The sequence below is a fragment of the Siphateles boraxobius genome, unplaced genomic scaffold, assembly GCF_051911475.1.
Source record: "Siphateles boraxobius isolate OS27281-9 unplaced genomic scaffold, OSU_SipBor_1 26, whole genome shotgun sequence".
Lineage (NCBI taxonomy): Eukaryota > Metazoa > Chordata > Actinopteri > Cypriniformes > Leuciscidae > Siphateles > Siphateles boraxobius.
The window spans coordinates 23222716-23238997 of NW_027508876.1; the positions used below are offsets into that span (position 1 = coordinate 23222716).

General features: G+C 36.4%; 1 protein-coding gene across 8 annotated transcripts in view; it reads right to left on the reverse strand.

Annotated features, from left to right (window-relative positions):
• The window catches only part of prkag2a (protein kinase, AMP-activated, gamma 2 non-catalytic subunit a), an 85238-nt gene that overhangs the window by 1521 nt on the left and 67435 nt on the right, over positions 1 to 16282 (reverse strand). For 5 of the 8 annotated variants that reach the window (XM_077245030.1, XM_077245032.1, XM_077245031.1 and 2 more), the window contains 8 exons: positions 14081 to 14139; positions 8424 to 8469; positions 8291 to 8345; positions 7902 to 8028; positions 3824 to 3989; positions 3277 to 3314; positions 3035 to 3181; positions 1997 to 2090 (listed from right to left, as the gene is read on the reverse strand). In XM_077245030.1, the coding sequence (XP_077101145.1) occupies positions 1997 to 2090; positions 3035 to 3181; positions 3277 to 3314; positions 3824 to 3989; positions 7902 to 8028; positions 8291 to 8345; positions 8424 to 8469; positions 14081 to 14139 (732 nt within the window). Of the gene's footprint in view, positions 1 to 1919; positions 2091 to 3034; positions 3182 to 3276; positions 3315 to 3823; positions 3990 to 7901; positions 8029 to 8290; positions 8346 to 8423; positions 8470 to 14080; positions 14140 to 16282 lie in introns of all 8 variants that reach the window. The other 3 variants (XR_013207321.1, XR_013207322.1, XR_013207323.1) reach the window with 1 other exon arrangement.

Here is a 16282-nt window from a genome sequence, read left to right on the forward strand (position 1 = left end):
AATTGAAACTTGACTCTGCAGCAGGGTCAGAACTTTTCCATTAAAGGGTTAGTTCACCCAAAAATGAAAGTTCTGTCATTAATTACTCACTCTAATGTAGTTTCAAAACCCACATGAAGATATTTTAGATGAGTTTTCTATCCCTCGACTGAAAGACTATATTGACCCAAAAACACTGACGGAATACGAGATCCATATGAATCGTGCAGTCTAATCCAAGTCTTCTAAAGAGACTTTATATGATGAACAGATTTAATGTAGCTTTCATTCACAAAATGCACTCAAATATAGTAAATGGAAGCTCAAACGTACTTGCTTAACATTCAAGAACAAACCTCATTTGTTTTTGCGGAAGCTCAAACATCCTGGGGTGACACGAGAATGAACCTCATTGGTTCTCGTGCATCAAGCAAGCACATATGAGCTTCCGTTTCCCAAATTTGAGTGCTGTATGTCTATTACTACAGTCAAAATAAATTAAGTTTAATTTTTATAGGGCATTTTTTGCCCCCTTATCTTGAATTTTGGGGGCATTATTGTTAACTTGGGTGTCATTTTTGCCTCAAGCTTCCGTTCATTTCTGACCCTGCTCTGCAGGAAGGTCCATCTCCAGGAGCAGGACTGTACAACAGGGCGGAATATCTTTTGATCCATGCATACAATTTGCAATATTAGCAGCATCACATCTGCTACTTAGGATTCATAACACTCTTCACATCAGCAATTAATATTCAGTGTTATAAATTCACAGACAAGACAGACACCCAGCACACAGCGACCTCTCAGAAGCAGATTCAGAAAGTTTGAGTTTTCCGACGAAATAGAGAGAAGTGTATTATATCCCACCACCTGATTTGGATTTAGATGTGTCATACCAAGATGTGCAACATATTCCATCGGTTATACAGTTCTGCTCATCTGTCTTTTTTGTCATAAGTTTACACACCCCTTGCAGAATAAAAAATTCAATTTAAACAACGTTCAGCGAACGTACATACAGCACTCGAATGTAGTAAACGGAAGCTCAAGCATTCTAGCTCGACACGCGAGATCCAATGAGGCTCATTCTTGCTTAACCCCAAACACATTTGACAGACAGTGTTTTTTTCTCACATGTCAAGCAAGTACGGTTGAACTTCCTTTTACATTTGAGTGCTCTGTGTACATTAGCTGATCATTGTTTATATGCAAATAAAAGCCTAAAATAAATCTGTTCATCATATAAAGCGATCATGTCTTTTAGGAACACTTGGATTAAACTGCTCGATTTCTATGGATTTCTTTTACAATGTTTTTACAGTTTTAAGTGAATAGACTTTCAATGGAGGGACAGAAACCTCTCTCTTAAAAAAATATCTTCATTTGTGTTTCAATAATTAATGAAAGACTAATGGTTTGGAACAACATGAGGTTGAGTAAATGATGACAGAATTTTAATTTTTGGGTGAACTATCCCTTTAAAATCTTGCATATTCTGCAAATGGTGTGCAAACTTATAAGCAGATCTATATAATGATTCTTCTGTAAAAACCTATGACATTATGTGTGTTGTGTGCATGTGATGAGAGGACAGAGTGAGTGGTTGAGTTGAAATACTGCAGGACACTCTCCAACAGCAGATGGGCAGCCCTGCAGTGGCTCTGATGTACTGCAAGTGTCACCCATTTATCAAAATCAAGTGCGGCGAAATGTGGACGTGCGACACACACCCACACACATACAAGCACAAACACAAACACACAATCCTTTGTCAACTGCCCTCTGGAATCAAAGAAAATCATGTTTGGTTCTGTGGTGGAAACAGGAAGTGCAAGTTAGCACATGCCATCCGCGCACACATCATGAGCCAGCCAGTGGTCATGCATCGTCTCAGTGACTCCAGCAGTGGCGGTGTGTCAGGCAACCTGTGTATGTAGTACCTGTGGTTTGGGCGAGAGAGGTTGGGAGGAGGAGGGTCCTGCTGGAAAGGAGCTTTAGGAATGCTGAGCATTTATACCTGCGGGGTTAAGAACGAGCGCCTGGAGGATGTCCGACAGAGAGACGATGCCCACGATGCTGCCGTTCTCATCCACCACCACCAGCCTGTGCACCTGATTGAGAACAGAGAGACATCAGCTTCTAGAGGAGAAAATATCCTCTGTAGTTAACTAAAGCAACTCTAAAATACTGAGAAGCATATAAAATATTTCCTCTATAGTGAATTAATCTCTTTTCTATAGTGATCTAAAACAACTATACAATATCTATTACCAAAAGATGCTCTTATTGCCAAGAGCGAATGTAAAATATTTCCTCTAAAAAGAACAAGTGCTAATAATAATAAACGGAGCAATTTCAAGAGGCCCGAGCACCAAAATGTATGTTTCCAAGAGCAGCTGTATAATAAACATAATTACCAAGAGCGACAAAAATATTTCCTCTGTAAGGAGTTAAGAGCAATTGTTGAATGTTGCCAGAGCAGATGTATAATATCTATTATAAAGAGCTGCTCTAGAATACAACACCATGAGCAACTCTAAAAAGATTTCCACTACAAAGAGCGGGAGCATGTGTAGGATATCTATTAGCAAGAGCATTTCAAGCATATCTCCTTTATAGTGAACTAGACTAGAGCAGGTATTGAATATCTAGAAAAACGGGTGATGCTTTTATAGCAGTTCTAGCAACTCTAGATTTTTTTGTACCCATTTTCTCTAGAGAATATCTAATCTAATGAAGTATCTATACAATATCAATTACCAAGAGCTGCTCTAGTGCATATTACCAAGAGCAACTGTAAAATATTTGATCTATGAAGAGCTGGAGGAACTTTTGAAAATCTGTAAAAACTAAAGCTCCTGCATATCTATTACCAATATCTGCTTTAGTATACATTACCAAGAGCAAGGGCAACAGTTAAATTTCTGTTTCCAAAAGAAGCTATATAATATCTATTAACCAAGAGCAACTAGCACAGCTCTAGAATACCTAAAACTGAGCACATGTTTTTGGTCATAATATCAATGTTGCCGATAAATGAAGACACTCAGCTCACCTCAGCCTTGACTATCCGATCTACTATTGTTTCCAGTGTCTCTAGTCTGTTGCATTTCATGACCCCTTCAAAGTACTGTGACCTGTGCATCAGCGCCTGTGTCACGCTAATGTCCAGGTTGTTGTACGTCTTTTCAGCGGCAAGATTCTACAAACACGCACACACAAAGATAATGAATGTCTGGTGTATAGGCCAATCATTTTTGCTCAATTAACAATAAAATAAATACATAATATACTTACAATGACATCAAATTTGGAATAAATATCTACAACTTTTCCTGAAAGTGGAAAATACAAAGAAAAAAGTCATTAAGTTTTAAATAAGTACATTTCCTGACTGTATAGAGTGGAACAGTTGGGTTTCTGAAGTAAAAACCTGATTCATTTTCTCCATATGGAAATACATTTTTAACTTATAAACCTAAAGACAGCCTTACTGTGAGTTATATGATTTTTATATTCCATTATAGTAGTTATTTAATTTGATAATGCTGTTAGCAATGCTTCATGGGATTGTAGTTCTTCCCTCACTAAAGACATTAAGTACACAGTCTTTTTTGTCAGGTTTTCAAATAATATTTTGCTCCCGAAAGTTTGTAATGTTATGATTCTCTTATAGCTGGTTGACTTGGTTCATGGCTTATAACGCTTTGACAAAGACTTTTTAAAAAATCTCTATGGGAGAAATGAATGGAAAAAATACTTCCGGAACCAACGCTGCTGAAAAAAGTGTGTGCACTCTATTGGAATACACAATATGTAGTTTTTTTTTTCTCTTGAATCATACCCGACTCATCCACCACAGGCAGTGCTGACACTCTCCTCTCCACAAAGATGTTGAGTGCTTTGATGATTGGCGTGTCGGGGTGAATGAAGGCGATGTTGCTGTAGGTCCCGATGCTCAGCTCCTCCAGTGTCTGCTTCATAAAGGCAGGCTTTGGCATCTCACAGACCTGAGACACACAAACACAAGCATTTCACAATTCACGCTACATAAAAATATATAGTAATTATAGGAATTATATTGGCTGCTTGGCCTTTGTAAAAAAAAAAAAAAAAAACACTTTCTAAGAATTCTTACACCGGTTTCACACTGCACGCGTTAGCGGAGTGTATTTTTTTCTGCGCCCATGTTAACAGATTAAAGTATTCACACCGCACGCAGAGGCGGCGCTGCAGTGCGTAGCAGGAGCACAGCAGGAGAAGCAGTGCCGCCATCGTTTCGGCCCAGAGTCTACTTTTGCTGTGCCGCTCACACTGAATTAAAGTGACAATGCATTGATGTGTGTGTGTGTATATATATATATATATATATATATATATAATTATTATTATTATATATTACTAATATATATATATATTGGCTTAAGAACAGATATCATGCTGACAATCATAAACAAAAGCATGTAATGTCACAGGCGGTGGTCTTCAGAGTGCACCTGAAAAGACGACAATAATGGACGGCACTGGTCTCAGTGTGGAGGATGAGAAGCATAAAGTTATTTGTGATCCACATAATGTGCTTTATAAAGACTTGCAGGCAAAGGAAAAAGCATGGGATGAAGTTGCAGTGACACTTGGTGTCGATGGCAAGTCATTTAAAAGTGTTTTTGACAACCTTTCCCTGGCCCACGAGCGAACAACTCAACTCAATATAGAAAGGTAAATAGAATAGACAGATAAATATAGCACACATACAGTATAGACATCCATGATGTGCATGATTTGGTTGATTTTTTTACTTTTTTTTCGAGAATTTGCTCATTTAAAGGGGTCATATAATGGTACATGCACTTTTTCAAGTTGATTGTACTGAAATGTGTGTTGGCAGTGCCTGTACACAACCATCATATAATGATAAAAATCTATCCAGTGTTTTTGTTTTAATCTCCTTGTATGTTTTCCCCTGCCTCAAATTGAGCCGTTTGATTTTGTGACGTCACTAAATCGGACGCCCCTCCCACGATTGTTGATTGACAGCAGCGTTTCAACAGATCCCTGCCCTGAGCGAGCTGTCAGTCATCATAGTCCGTCATTGTTGATACGCTGGAGCAGAATGGCGTCTAAGCGATTGTGGTGTTCTGTTCTTGGGTGTAATAACGAACACAGCAGTAATTTTGATGTTCCTAAATCCGAACCGCTGAAGACACAGTGGCTGTGTTTTGTTTTCGAAGGGAATATTCCCCACGAGCAACGTCAATGCTTTCATGTTTGCGCGATTTGCAAATCTTTTCTCACCAGACTGCTTTATTAACGAAGGAAGTAACTTATAAAGCTGATTTTGATAAGAAGCTAAACATGTAAACTCCTGAATAAAGAATCGTTACCAACTATTCATGTCTCCCTGCTAAACCTCCAGAAAAAGTAAGTGTAAGATTTTATTAACCATTATATTAATCTTTGCAAATCGCTTCACGATGAATGCGGCTAAGTTAACCGTTAAGGTTTACACTCAGGGTACATACGGCATCTTTTCTATGTACGACGTTCTCAATATAATTCATTATCCCACGTTTATAATGAACAACGCTTTATGGTTATTGTGTTATTACAAACTGAGTACGTATAACTTACATCAGTAAACACATAGCGTTCGTACATCTCACTAAGTTACTCTACCCTGCCAGTACACAAAGATAGATCAAAGTGACGATATAATAACCAACCATTCAGAAACGTCATGTTTGAGCCTTAATTGTCGAACTTCTTCGGGCCGTCATCTTGTTCCGACTCCCGTTCAAACTGATACGGTTGCACAGATGTGTCCTCCTCAGAGACTCCCGCTGCCATTTTTTTCCTATACCCTCAGCTGTTGCCAAGTAAACACTCCGGTGTGGTCATAACGCTGTTATAAACGCCCGCAGAACAGAGAGGCATTCCCACAGGTCTAATGATGTTAATGAGGAGCCATATGTTGTCCCTTAACATATGTAGAAGTGATCCTGTACTTTATTTAAATGGTGTGGACCTTAATAGTAAAAAGTGCTCCAATAAATTTATTAGAAATATATTTTATAAAAATAGGTCTTTTAAGCCTAGAGTGAAATTTTTCTGGAATATTTGCTTCCCAGAGATTATCTGGAAAAAAGCTTGGTTGCTTCCATTTCGGTTTTGCATACCTAACCAATATAGAGAAATACACTTAAAAATACTTCATAACTTTTATGTTAGTAATTACACTTTATCAAAATTTATGGAGATTGATGAGAATTGTTCATTTTGTCTGAATCAGCCAGAAAAAACTCTACATCTTTTTTTTGAATGTCATCATTCTAAAAAATTTTGGGAAAATGTAACTATATATTTTCAACGGAAATCAGGTCATAATTGTGTATTAACACCCAAAGATGTTATCATATATTTTGAGTCAAAAACGACGTCTGTAAATTTTATGATTAATGATTTTATTAGGTAAATTTCACATTCATAAGAGTAAATTTAATAATTCTAAGCCTTGTTTGAAGGTTTTTTTGGCTGATTTTATGTTGTATATTGAGTCTCTTAAATGTATAGATAATAAGAAATGCACTGATACAATTGTATTTGCCAAAGAATTGAAGATAATTGAACAGTGAAGATTTATATGATGTTTCTTTTTTCTTCAATACTGATTACTGGTTTGTAACTTTCTCGTATCTATTATATTATACAAATAGTTAAACTTAGCCCCTTTATTTAAATTTTATTTTTTATATATTTCTTTTCATTTTTTCTTAATATTTTAGTTTAGTTTCTTACTTATGTTAAACTAACTTTGGAAATTCTTGGATTGTTGTCTTTTTGGATGTCATGTTATTGTTTGTATGTTATGTCTAATGTCTAAAAAATAAATGTAAAAAAAAAACAGAGGGGCGGAGTGAGTGAAGCTCATTATCATTTAAAGGCATATGCACTGAAATTGCGTGCTGAAAACAGGGCTGTTTTTGACCAGGTAAAATTAGTGTTTTCTTACAATACTAACGAAATTTTTTAATTAAAGTATATTACAAACTTTTCATTTAGACCCTAAAGAATCAAATTAACTTGTATGAAAATGGCATTATATGACCCCTTTAAAATACGTCTCTATTAAGAACTTTGCCGTTTGTTATTACAGACATGTATGAATTATCTTTAAGACGTTTAATGTTTGTAAATTAGATATTTCAACAATCTGAATGATTTCGTAAAGTTTTTCTCTTTTGCAGCACGCTTTTCATGGAGATGAGTGCTAATATGTAATAAATATGTAGATAATATACAATAATAAATTCAGCTATCAATTACCTATCAATATTTATTTATTAAAAAAAATATATACAAAATGTGTCACAGTACTGACCACAACCTCAAAAGCCTGAACACAAGCCGCGGTTCAGGTGCGCGCGACAAACGCTGCCAGTGTGAAAGCAAAACGGGCGTGTGCTGCTCCCGCTCACCATACACAACACGTGTCTGCTAACGCGTGCCATGTGAAACCGGCGTTAGTACAAAAAGTACATTTTATTTTCCCTAACAGTGCAACGTAAAAGCTGTATTGCTCAACATCTCTCTTTCAAAGTCTTTTTATGACTGACAATTTCCTGAGAGATGGAAGTAGTTTACACTGAAGCATATATAAGGCCATGGAATTGTGATCAGATAGATTACATAAATCTAGGGACGGTTCTCTGCCTCTTCATCTGTTTCACCCCTCCCTTCCTCTGCACTTTTTCATCCTATTCATTCTGTTCCTTCCTCATTCACTCTAGAGGAAATGACTGTGCACTTTGTTATAGCATCGGTTAAACCCAAACCCCGCCAAAAAAATAAATAAACAACAGCCAACAGAAATCTTGCTAAATCCCCAAAATTTATACACAAAATAAATTTATTGATGAACTTACAAACAGCTGAAGGAATTTCAGGATCCTTTTGTGCGTCAAAATGTAAAGTGCATTTCCACTGACAGGGTCGATGACGGGCAACCGGTGGATCTTGTTTTTGATCAGTGAATACACAGCATCAAATATGCTGAAACACACATGATATAGAGACAGAGAAAGTCAGTTTCAGACTTCAGAGGACCCTGATGATATTCAGAGTTTTGCTCGTCCAAGACGACGTGCACTGAATATTTTAATACACTGCTAATTATGCGCAGACTGCACAATACTTACAGGAAAGGGCAATATATGACAGGACATATATTTGTGGTTTACTAAAGGAACTCTAGCGGTCCTCTTCAATATATAAGATTACTCTACAGACTTCCCATTGTAAGTCAAATGCTTACCTTGCATCTGGAGATATGTTCACTAAAGGCTTAAATGTTTCTTGTAGATAGAGCTCTGTTATAAAAAATAGACAATAAATAAATAAATACATAAATAAAACATCCAGAAAACAAACCTGTGAAAATTTCTTACCTCTCCACGTCTCAATTTTATGCTCCTCAAGCTCATAGATTTGTACCTGAACAAAAACAAGAGACTATTACTCAAATTACAAACATTCGCATTATACTGATATTCTCAATGTATAATAATACTACTAATAATACATGTATCAATCGAAAAATGTATATTATTATAATATTTAAATTGTATTACATAAAATTATTATAAATAATTAGTATGCATTTATTAAAGTGCATTTAAATATCTAAATTATAGGTTTACAAATAATAGCAATATGTAACTGTAGGTTGTAGATGAGCATATTTTATATAAATAATGGTAACACTTTACAATAATGTCTCATTTGTTAACATTAGTTAATGTATTAACTAACATGAGCTAACAATGAGCAATACTTTTATTACAGTATTTATTAATCTTTGTTAATGTTAATAAATAAAAAATACAGTTGTTCATTGTTTGTTCACAGTGCATTAACTTATAAACCTTATTGTAAAGTGTTACCAAAAACTCTTGAGCCATTGTGACATTAACATCTCTTATTTGACCAACACCGGAGAAAATGTTAACTTTTCCTGCAACACAATCTAACATAAGCATCTGTTGACCAACAAGACCAATGAGAAACACAGAAGGAGGTCCAAGTCTGGGAAACCCCAAAAAGCCCTATAGTATCCAGCTGCAGACCCGCAGCACCACCAGTTTCAGAACCCCAGCACCAGAACCGGAAGTAAGGGGCGGAGCTTACGTTCTAACACCAGCGCCAGAACCGGAAGGGAGGGGCGGAGCTTACGTTCTAAACCGAGTAACGCCACCTAACGTTTTGGAGCGTATTTTGAAACAGCATACTTTTATTACACACGAAACGTCAAACTTTATACGTATGTTATAATCATACATTAAGGAACAGTACAATAAGCATTTTAAAACATTGATTTTGTGTAATATAATTGTATATAGTTATCCGTTTCATTGTATTATGAGAGTTACTTCCTGATCATGATGGTGAAAAATAATGCTTGAAACTTATGGGCATTTTAATGTATAACAGTTTAATTGTTTTAGCTAAGCAGTTTATACATAAGTGTAGATTTATGAAGGTAAGACCTTTGTTTTTGTTTTTTATGAAGGAGTTAACTCTGTATAAGAAAGCTTTGAAAGATATAAAAACAAGACAAGCCTTGGAGGTTTTCAAAATTATATACAATTTGATAACTGATTAGACCTCTGTGATATTTTATTTTCTATTTATTTATTTATTGTGTTTACAAAAATTTTAAATTGTTGTGATATTGAAGGTATGTATTGTTAATATGAATTTGCAATGCCTGGTTTTGATTGTTTAATAAAAAAAACAACGTCTGGGCATTTTATATAAAATGTACTTTATTTCACAAGAACATGTGCAGCATGCATTTTTCTTTATGTAAAATAATAATGCCAAAAATCTAAAAAATAGAGAGAAAATTCGGCATTGTTTTAGAAGAAACAATAAAAATGTATACAACAAATTACCAATTCACCCCTAGGCCCATTTTATCACAACAATCCTGTATAAATTTAACTTACAATGTATCAAATGAGGAACTCACTCTCAGGCCCATTTTGTCCTTACATTCTTGCAAAAATAACTACAATGCAATAATAATAATTCCGCCCCTCCCTCACTTCCGGTTCTGGCGCTGGGGTTCTGAAACTGGTGGTGCTGCGGGTCTGCAGCTGGATATATCTCAAAAAGCCTGACTCCTGAAACTGGGAAAAGGACATACAGGTCCTTCTCAAAAAATTAGCATATTGTGATAAAGTTCATTATTTTCCATAATGTAATGATAAAAATTAAACTTTCATAGATTTTAGATTCATTGCACACCAACTGAAATATTTCAGGTCTTTTATTGTTTTAATACTGATGATTTTGGCATACAGCTCATGAAAACCCAAAATTCCTATCTCAAAAAATTAGCATATCATGAAAAGGGTCTCTAAACAAGCTTTTAACCTAATCATCTGAATCAACTAATTAACTCTAAACACCTGCAAAAGATTCCTGAGGCTTTTAAAAACTCCCAGCCTGTTTCATTACTCAAAACCGCAATCATGGGTAAGACTGCCGACCTGACTGCTGTCCAGAAGGCCATCATTGACACCCTCAAGCAAGAGGGTAAGACAGAAAGAAATTTCTGAACAAATTGGCTGTTCCCAGAGTGCTGTATCAAGGCACCTCAGTGGGAAGTCTGTGGGAAGGAAAAAGTGTGGCAAAAAATGCTGCACAACGAGAAGAGGTGACCGGACCCTGAGGAAGATTGTGGAGAAGGACCGATTCCAGACCTTGGGGCACCTGCGGAAGCAGTGGACTGAGTCTGGAGTAGAAACATCCAGAGCCACCGTGCACAGGCGTGTGCAGGAAATGGGCTACAGGTGCCGCATTCCCCAGGTCAAGCCACTTTTGAACCAGAAACAGCGGCAGAAGCGCCTGACCTGGGCTACAGAGAAGCAGCACTGGACTGTTGCTCAGTGGTCCAAAGTACTTTTTTCTGATGAAAGCAAATTTTGCATGTCATTCGGAAATCAAGGTGCCAGAGTCTGGAGGAAGACTGGGGAGAAGGAAATGCCAAAATGCCTGAAGTCCAGTGTCAAGTACCCACAGTCAGTGATGGTCTGGGGTGCCATGTCAGCTGCTGGTGTTGGTCAACTGTGTTTTATCAAGGGCAGGGTCAATGCAGCTAGCTATCAGGAGATTTTGGAGCACTTCATGCTTCCATCTGCTGAAAAGCTTTATGTAGATGAAGATTTCATTTTTCAGCACGACCTGGCACCTGCTCACAGTGCCAAAACCACTGGTTAATGGTTTACTGACCATGGTATTACTGTGCTCAATTGGCCTGCCATCTCTCCTGACCTGAAGCCCATAGAGAATCTGTGGGATATTGTGAAGAGAAAGTTGAGAGACGCAAGACCCAACACTCTGGATGAGCTTAAGGCCGCTATCGAAGCATCCTGGGCCTCCATAACACCTCAGCAGTGCCACAGGCTGATTGCCTCCGTTCCACGCCGCATTGAAGCAGTCATTTCTGCAAAAGATTTCCGACCAAGTATTGAGTGCATAACTGAACATAATTATTTGAAGGATGACTTTTTTTGTATTAAAAACACTTATTTTATTGGTCGGATGAAATATGCTAATTTTTTGAGATAGGAATTTTGGGTTTTCATGAGCTGTATGCCAAAATCATCAGTATTAAAACAATAAAAGACCTGAAATATTTTAGTTGGTGTGCAATGAATCTAAAATATATGAAAGTTTAATTTTTAACATTGCATTATGGAAAATAATGAACTTTATCACAATATGCTAATTTTTTTGAGAAGGACCTGTATAGGAGTGTAGTCCTGACCCTTAAGACTGAGTGAAAGTGAGACACAGAAACAGCAGGCTTCCCACAGGAGCACCAATTAAAGATCAGCACCACACTGCTGATGTAGGGTAACGTCTAAACCCGCATGACTAATCATAAAAGCACGGCTGATCCGAGGATGCACAGGCTCCTGTTCCATGTTAGCTAATGATTACCGTGTGCATGAGTGCGTGATAATGATCGATGGGAGATGAAAATGGGTTAATGCTGAAGCTCACAATTTCATGTAGGCTGTGGGGAGAAATGCTGGGAAGAAAGTGTTAGCGAGTATGTGCCAGTAATTAAAGGGACATATTCTACCATTAGATATAACGACCACTTATAAAGACGTTTTACCTTTAAGACTTCTGTGCATAAATTATCTCTGTCACTCTTTGGATAGTTTCACGGTTCTATGCATTGTGTATTAGGTCAGGCTAAATTGCTAAATACTCAATGGATGTTTATACATAAATACTGGTGTGTTTTGAATTACCTGTTCTTCCAGTTCTCTTCAAGTAAAATATAATATTTTAAATTAAATTAATATTCAACAAAGCATTCATTAATAATATACACTACCATTCAAATGTTTGAGGTCAGTAAGATTTTTACTTTAAAATTATTTAAATCAGCAATGGTGCATTATATCAAAAGTAAAGACCTTTATAATGTTACAAAAGTTTAATATTTCAAATAAAATGCTGTTCTGTTGTCAACATTGATAATAATATAACAATAATAATAACATTGATAATTATAAGAAATGTTTCTTGAGCAGCAAATAAACATATGAGAATGATTTCTGAAGGATCATGTGACACTGAAGACTGGAGTAATGATGCTGAAAATTAAGCTTTGCAGCACAGAAATAAATTACATTTTTAAATATATAAAAATAGAAAACACTCATTTTAAGTTGTAATAATTGCACAATATTACGTTTTTTACTGTATTTTTGATCAAATAAGGGCAGCATTGGTGAGCAAAAGAGACTTTTTGGAAAACTTTAAAACACAATCTTACTGACCCCAAACTTTTGAACTTTTGAAAGTATAAATGTATATACAGTAAATGGTAAAAATCATGGTATGTCCCTACAAATAACACACTCTTCAAAACACAGCCTGCCAATTGAGAAACACATGGACATGCGTGTAAGTGTTAGAGTCTATTTGAGATCATCGTCAGTATGTACAGTAACATACGCACACAAAGATAAATAATTAAGCCACAGCTGTGCTTTCCCTGAAAGCGGAGGAAGAAGCTTTACAGCATTTTCAACTACTTCCTGTCTCTGCAGAATAGAACTGATGGGGCTTTTCGATCCAAATAAATGAGAGAGGATGTTGCTTTTATTCAAAGCGATTAGTGGTTTCTTTGTTCTTGAATAAATTCGCAGGAAGAGAAGTTGTACAGCTGATTTGAGGCTGTGAATTATATAGTAAGCAACTTTTTGCAAACAATGAAGTGTTTCTGGAATGTTCGACTCTGCCATGTCTGTGTTTAGGATCACACTGAGCACAGGAGTCAGAGCAGTGCAAGTTATTTTAAATGGCGTCAGGTTCACAAAATGCGCATGGCTATCAAAGGCCCATTTGCCAGCCAGCAAAGGTAAATACAGCACCTTTTACTGTACACTTGATATCAGTGAAGTACTAAGAAACCAGGCAATACAATCAAATAGAATAAAATAAAATGTCACTTAAGAGGCCCAAGAGAAAAAAATAACATAAGAAAGGCCACATATATACATACATTTTATATATGTATACAAACACAGTTGTGGTCCGAATTATTGGAACCCCTGGCAAATATGATCAAAGATGGCTATGAAAAATAAATCTGCATGGTTTTTCCTTTTGATTTTTAATTTAAAAATATATATGAATGGATGGATGAATAAATACAAATAATATGACAATTCTTATCACAATGGAGTCTGAAATTGAGAGTAATATGTTTCAGGCATAAGGGTGAAGTATTTCTACAAAAAACCAAGAAAAGAATTATATGAGAAAGACCACATACATTATATATACATATACATTATATATATATATATATATATATATATATATATATAAAAACAAATACATATATATATATATATATATATAAATGAATGAATAAATAAATGGATACATACATACATACACATAAATAAATGAATACAATTACATTTCTTAATCAGTGTGTTTAGGGCCTAAGAGTTCAGTTTTTCGGCTAAAAACTAGAAAAAAATAACACAAGAAAGAGTGCATTTCGTACCATGGGTGATTTGTAGTATCTGTGAAGTATGTTGATGAAGTCTGTGATGGTTAGCATGCCTGCAGAGAAACAAGAAAGACATATTAAGACTCAAGTGTGAAAGGGAAGTAACTGAACTTTCTAGTCTTCATTTGAACCACAAATAAACAGTAAAAAGAGATGCCATGGGTTTCCCTACACAAAGTACAGTGGAGCTCATTCAGAAGGGAGGTTCTCCATGAGGGGTGGCGTTATGCCAGCCATGAGCTAAAACAGATCTCATATAGCACCTTAACACAATTCATCCACACATATAAACATGATACCAGAGGAGACAGTAGGTCAACATCAATGTTCTGTGTCCTACAGAAGAGTCACATGTGAGTGATGACTGTTAACTGAGAGGGAAGTATTTACAACATTACATAAACCCTGGCAGCCGACTTCTGGACACTGTGGCTAAATCAGTGCCGGAAGAAAGCAGAGAGAGTTTCTGAGACGCTCACACCACCACAGTGGAATCACTCTCTTGATTAAAAGGCGATGAACGGTGCAGGCGTATTTTTGTCAGCTCCCGTCAAGCCGGCACACATTGTGGCCACAGTCTTAATGAGGGATTGTGGGGCTTCAGGACTGGAGCAGTGGCAGAGACCCTCCCGTGGCCTCATGGGATGGTAAAGTGTCCATCGAAAGCGTACTTCAGAATCTCTGTGAAAGAAGTAGGTCATTCGGGGACTTCTCGCCTACTGATTTTCAAATACTACTGTATGTATTCGGACATGCTACTCTTTTGGCGTATTGTTTTTTTGCAAACTATAAAGCAGGGGGAAGTACTCAATTTTGGACGCAGCGCTGGTCTGGATGGTGTTGGTCTAAAAAACGTCCGTTATATTGTAAGCCCTAGAGTTGGTAGGTCTGATTTATTTTTTGTACACTGGTGTGTTTAAACCGTTTATCTTATTATAATAAATAAGTTCACAGTACTGATTAACAGTACTGATTTCAGTCATCACTCTATAGTTCTTCCAGAAAACCATGTGCAGTATTTTTGTAAACTTGCTGCATTATGCAGCACTGTTTGGTTTGTGAACAAATCGTTATTTGTTTTTCAGTTAATATGTCAAATCAATATGCAAATCAAGGTAGTAAAAAAAAAGAAAAGAAGAAGCTGGAATTAAGATGCATTTAACCTTGACAATAACCTAACAACTGGTTAAGCTAACCAGTGATTAAATATCTAAGATTTAATAGATATTTATTTACTTAGCTTTTTAAATATTGTATACATATAAATACATTTAGATTAGCGAGTGAAGAGACTTTAAACCAGCATAACAAAAACTGTTTCTTGAACAAATCACATGCACTGCCTTTAATAAAGAAATTATGTATTTCTTACATATCTGTTGAATTTTCAAACAAAAGTTCATACTGTCAAGTGATTCACAAATGTGTAATGAATCATTTTGACCGAATCAAAACCAGTTCAAAAGAACAAATCAGCCACAAATCTGACATCACTAGTTCATGAAGCTTCATAAAGGAAGTGCACTGTACTCAACTGACAGTGTTGATTTACAGAACAGCATCATATTCTCCTGATCACCATGCAAATTATTATTTTTTCAGCTGAAGAGGTTCTATAAGCAGGTTCTGGAGCAGTTGTGGAGATTGAATTAAGCTGACAGAGACTCCTAAAAGAGCTCTCAGAGGTGAGAGGTTTCAAAACCCTGCTAATTAATATCAGGGTGAGTAGACGATGATAGAATTTAATTTTTATGTGAACTATCTCTTTAATAATAACTGCATTTATGCCTTAGCCTGCAGGAAGGTAAGTGACTCAGCACTTCAGACACACTCAAACGGCCCTTTATCAACACTGAGAGGCTTATGGTAGACCAGCAGCCCGGGGAGAACAAGCAAATCTACCGAAACAGCAACAGCTGGCCACATAAAGCAGGAAATATGAGGCTTTATAAGGTTGAGATTAAATTTATAAATGCATCATATTTATCAGATATCTGGCACAGTCTTTACAGAGGCTTGATAAAGACGGTAGTATGGTGTTTTTGTGAGCTGTATCCTGCAGGCTGTCTGTTATGATTGTGTTATCGCTCTAGAGAGGACAGATACTGTCCCTGGATACCTCAGAGGACGACTATTTACAGTCAGATATTTGATATTTAGTGGAGACAGTCACATTGCATGGTGTGTTGTGGATCA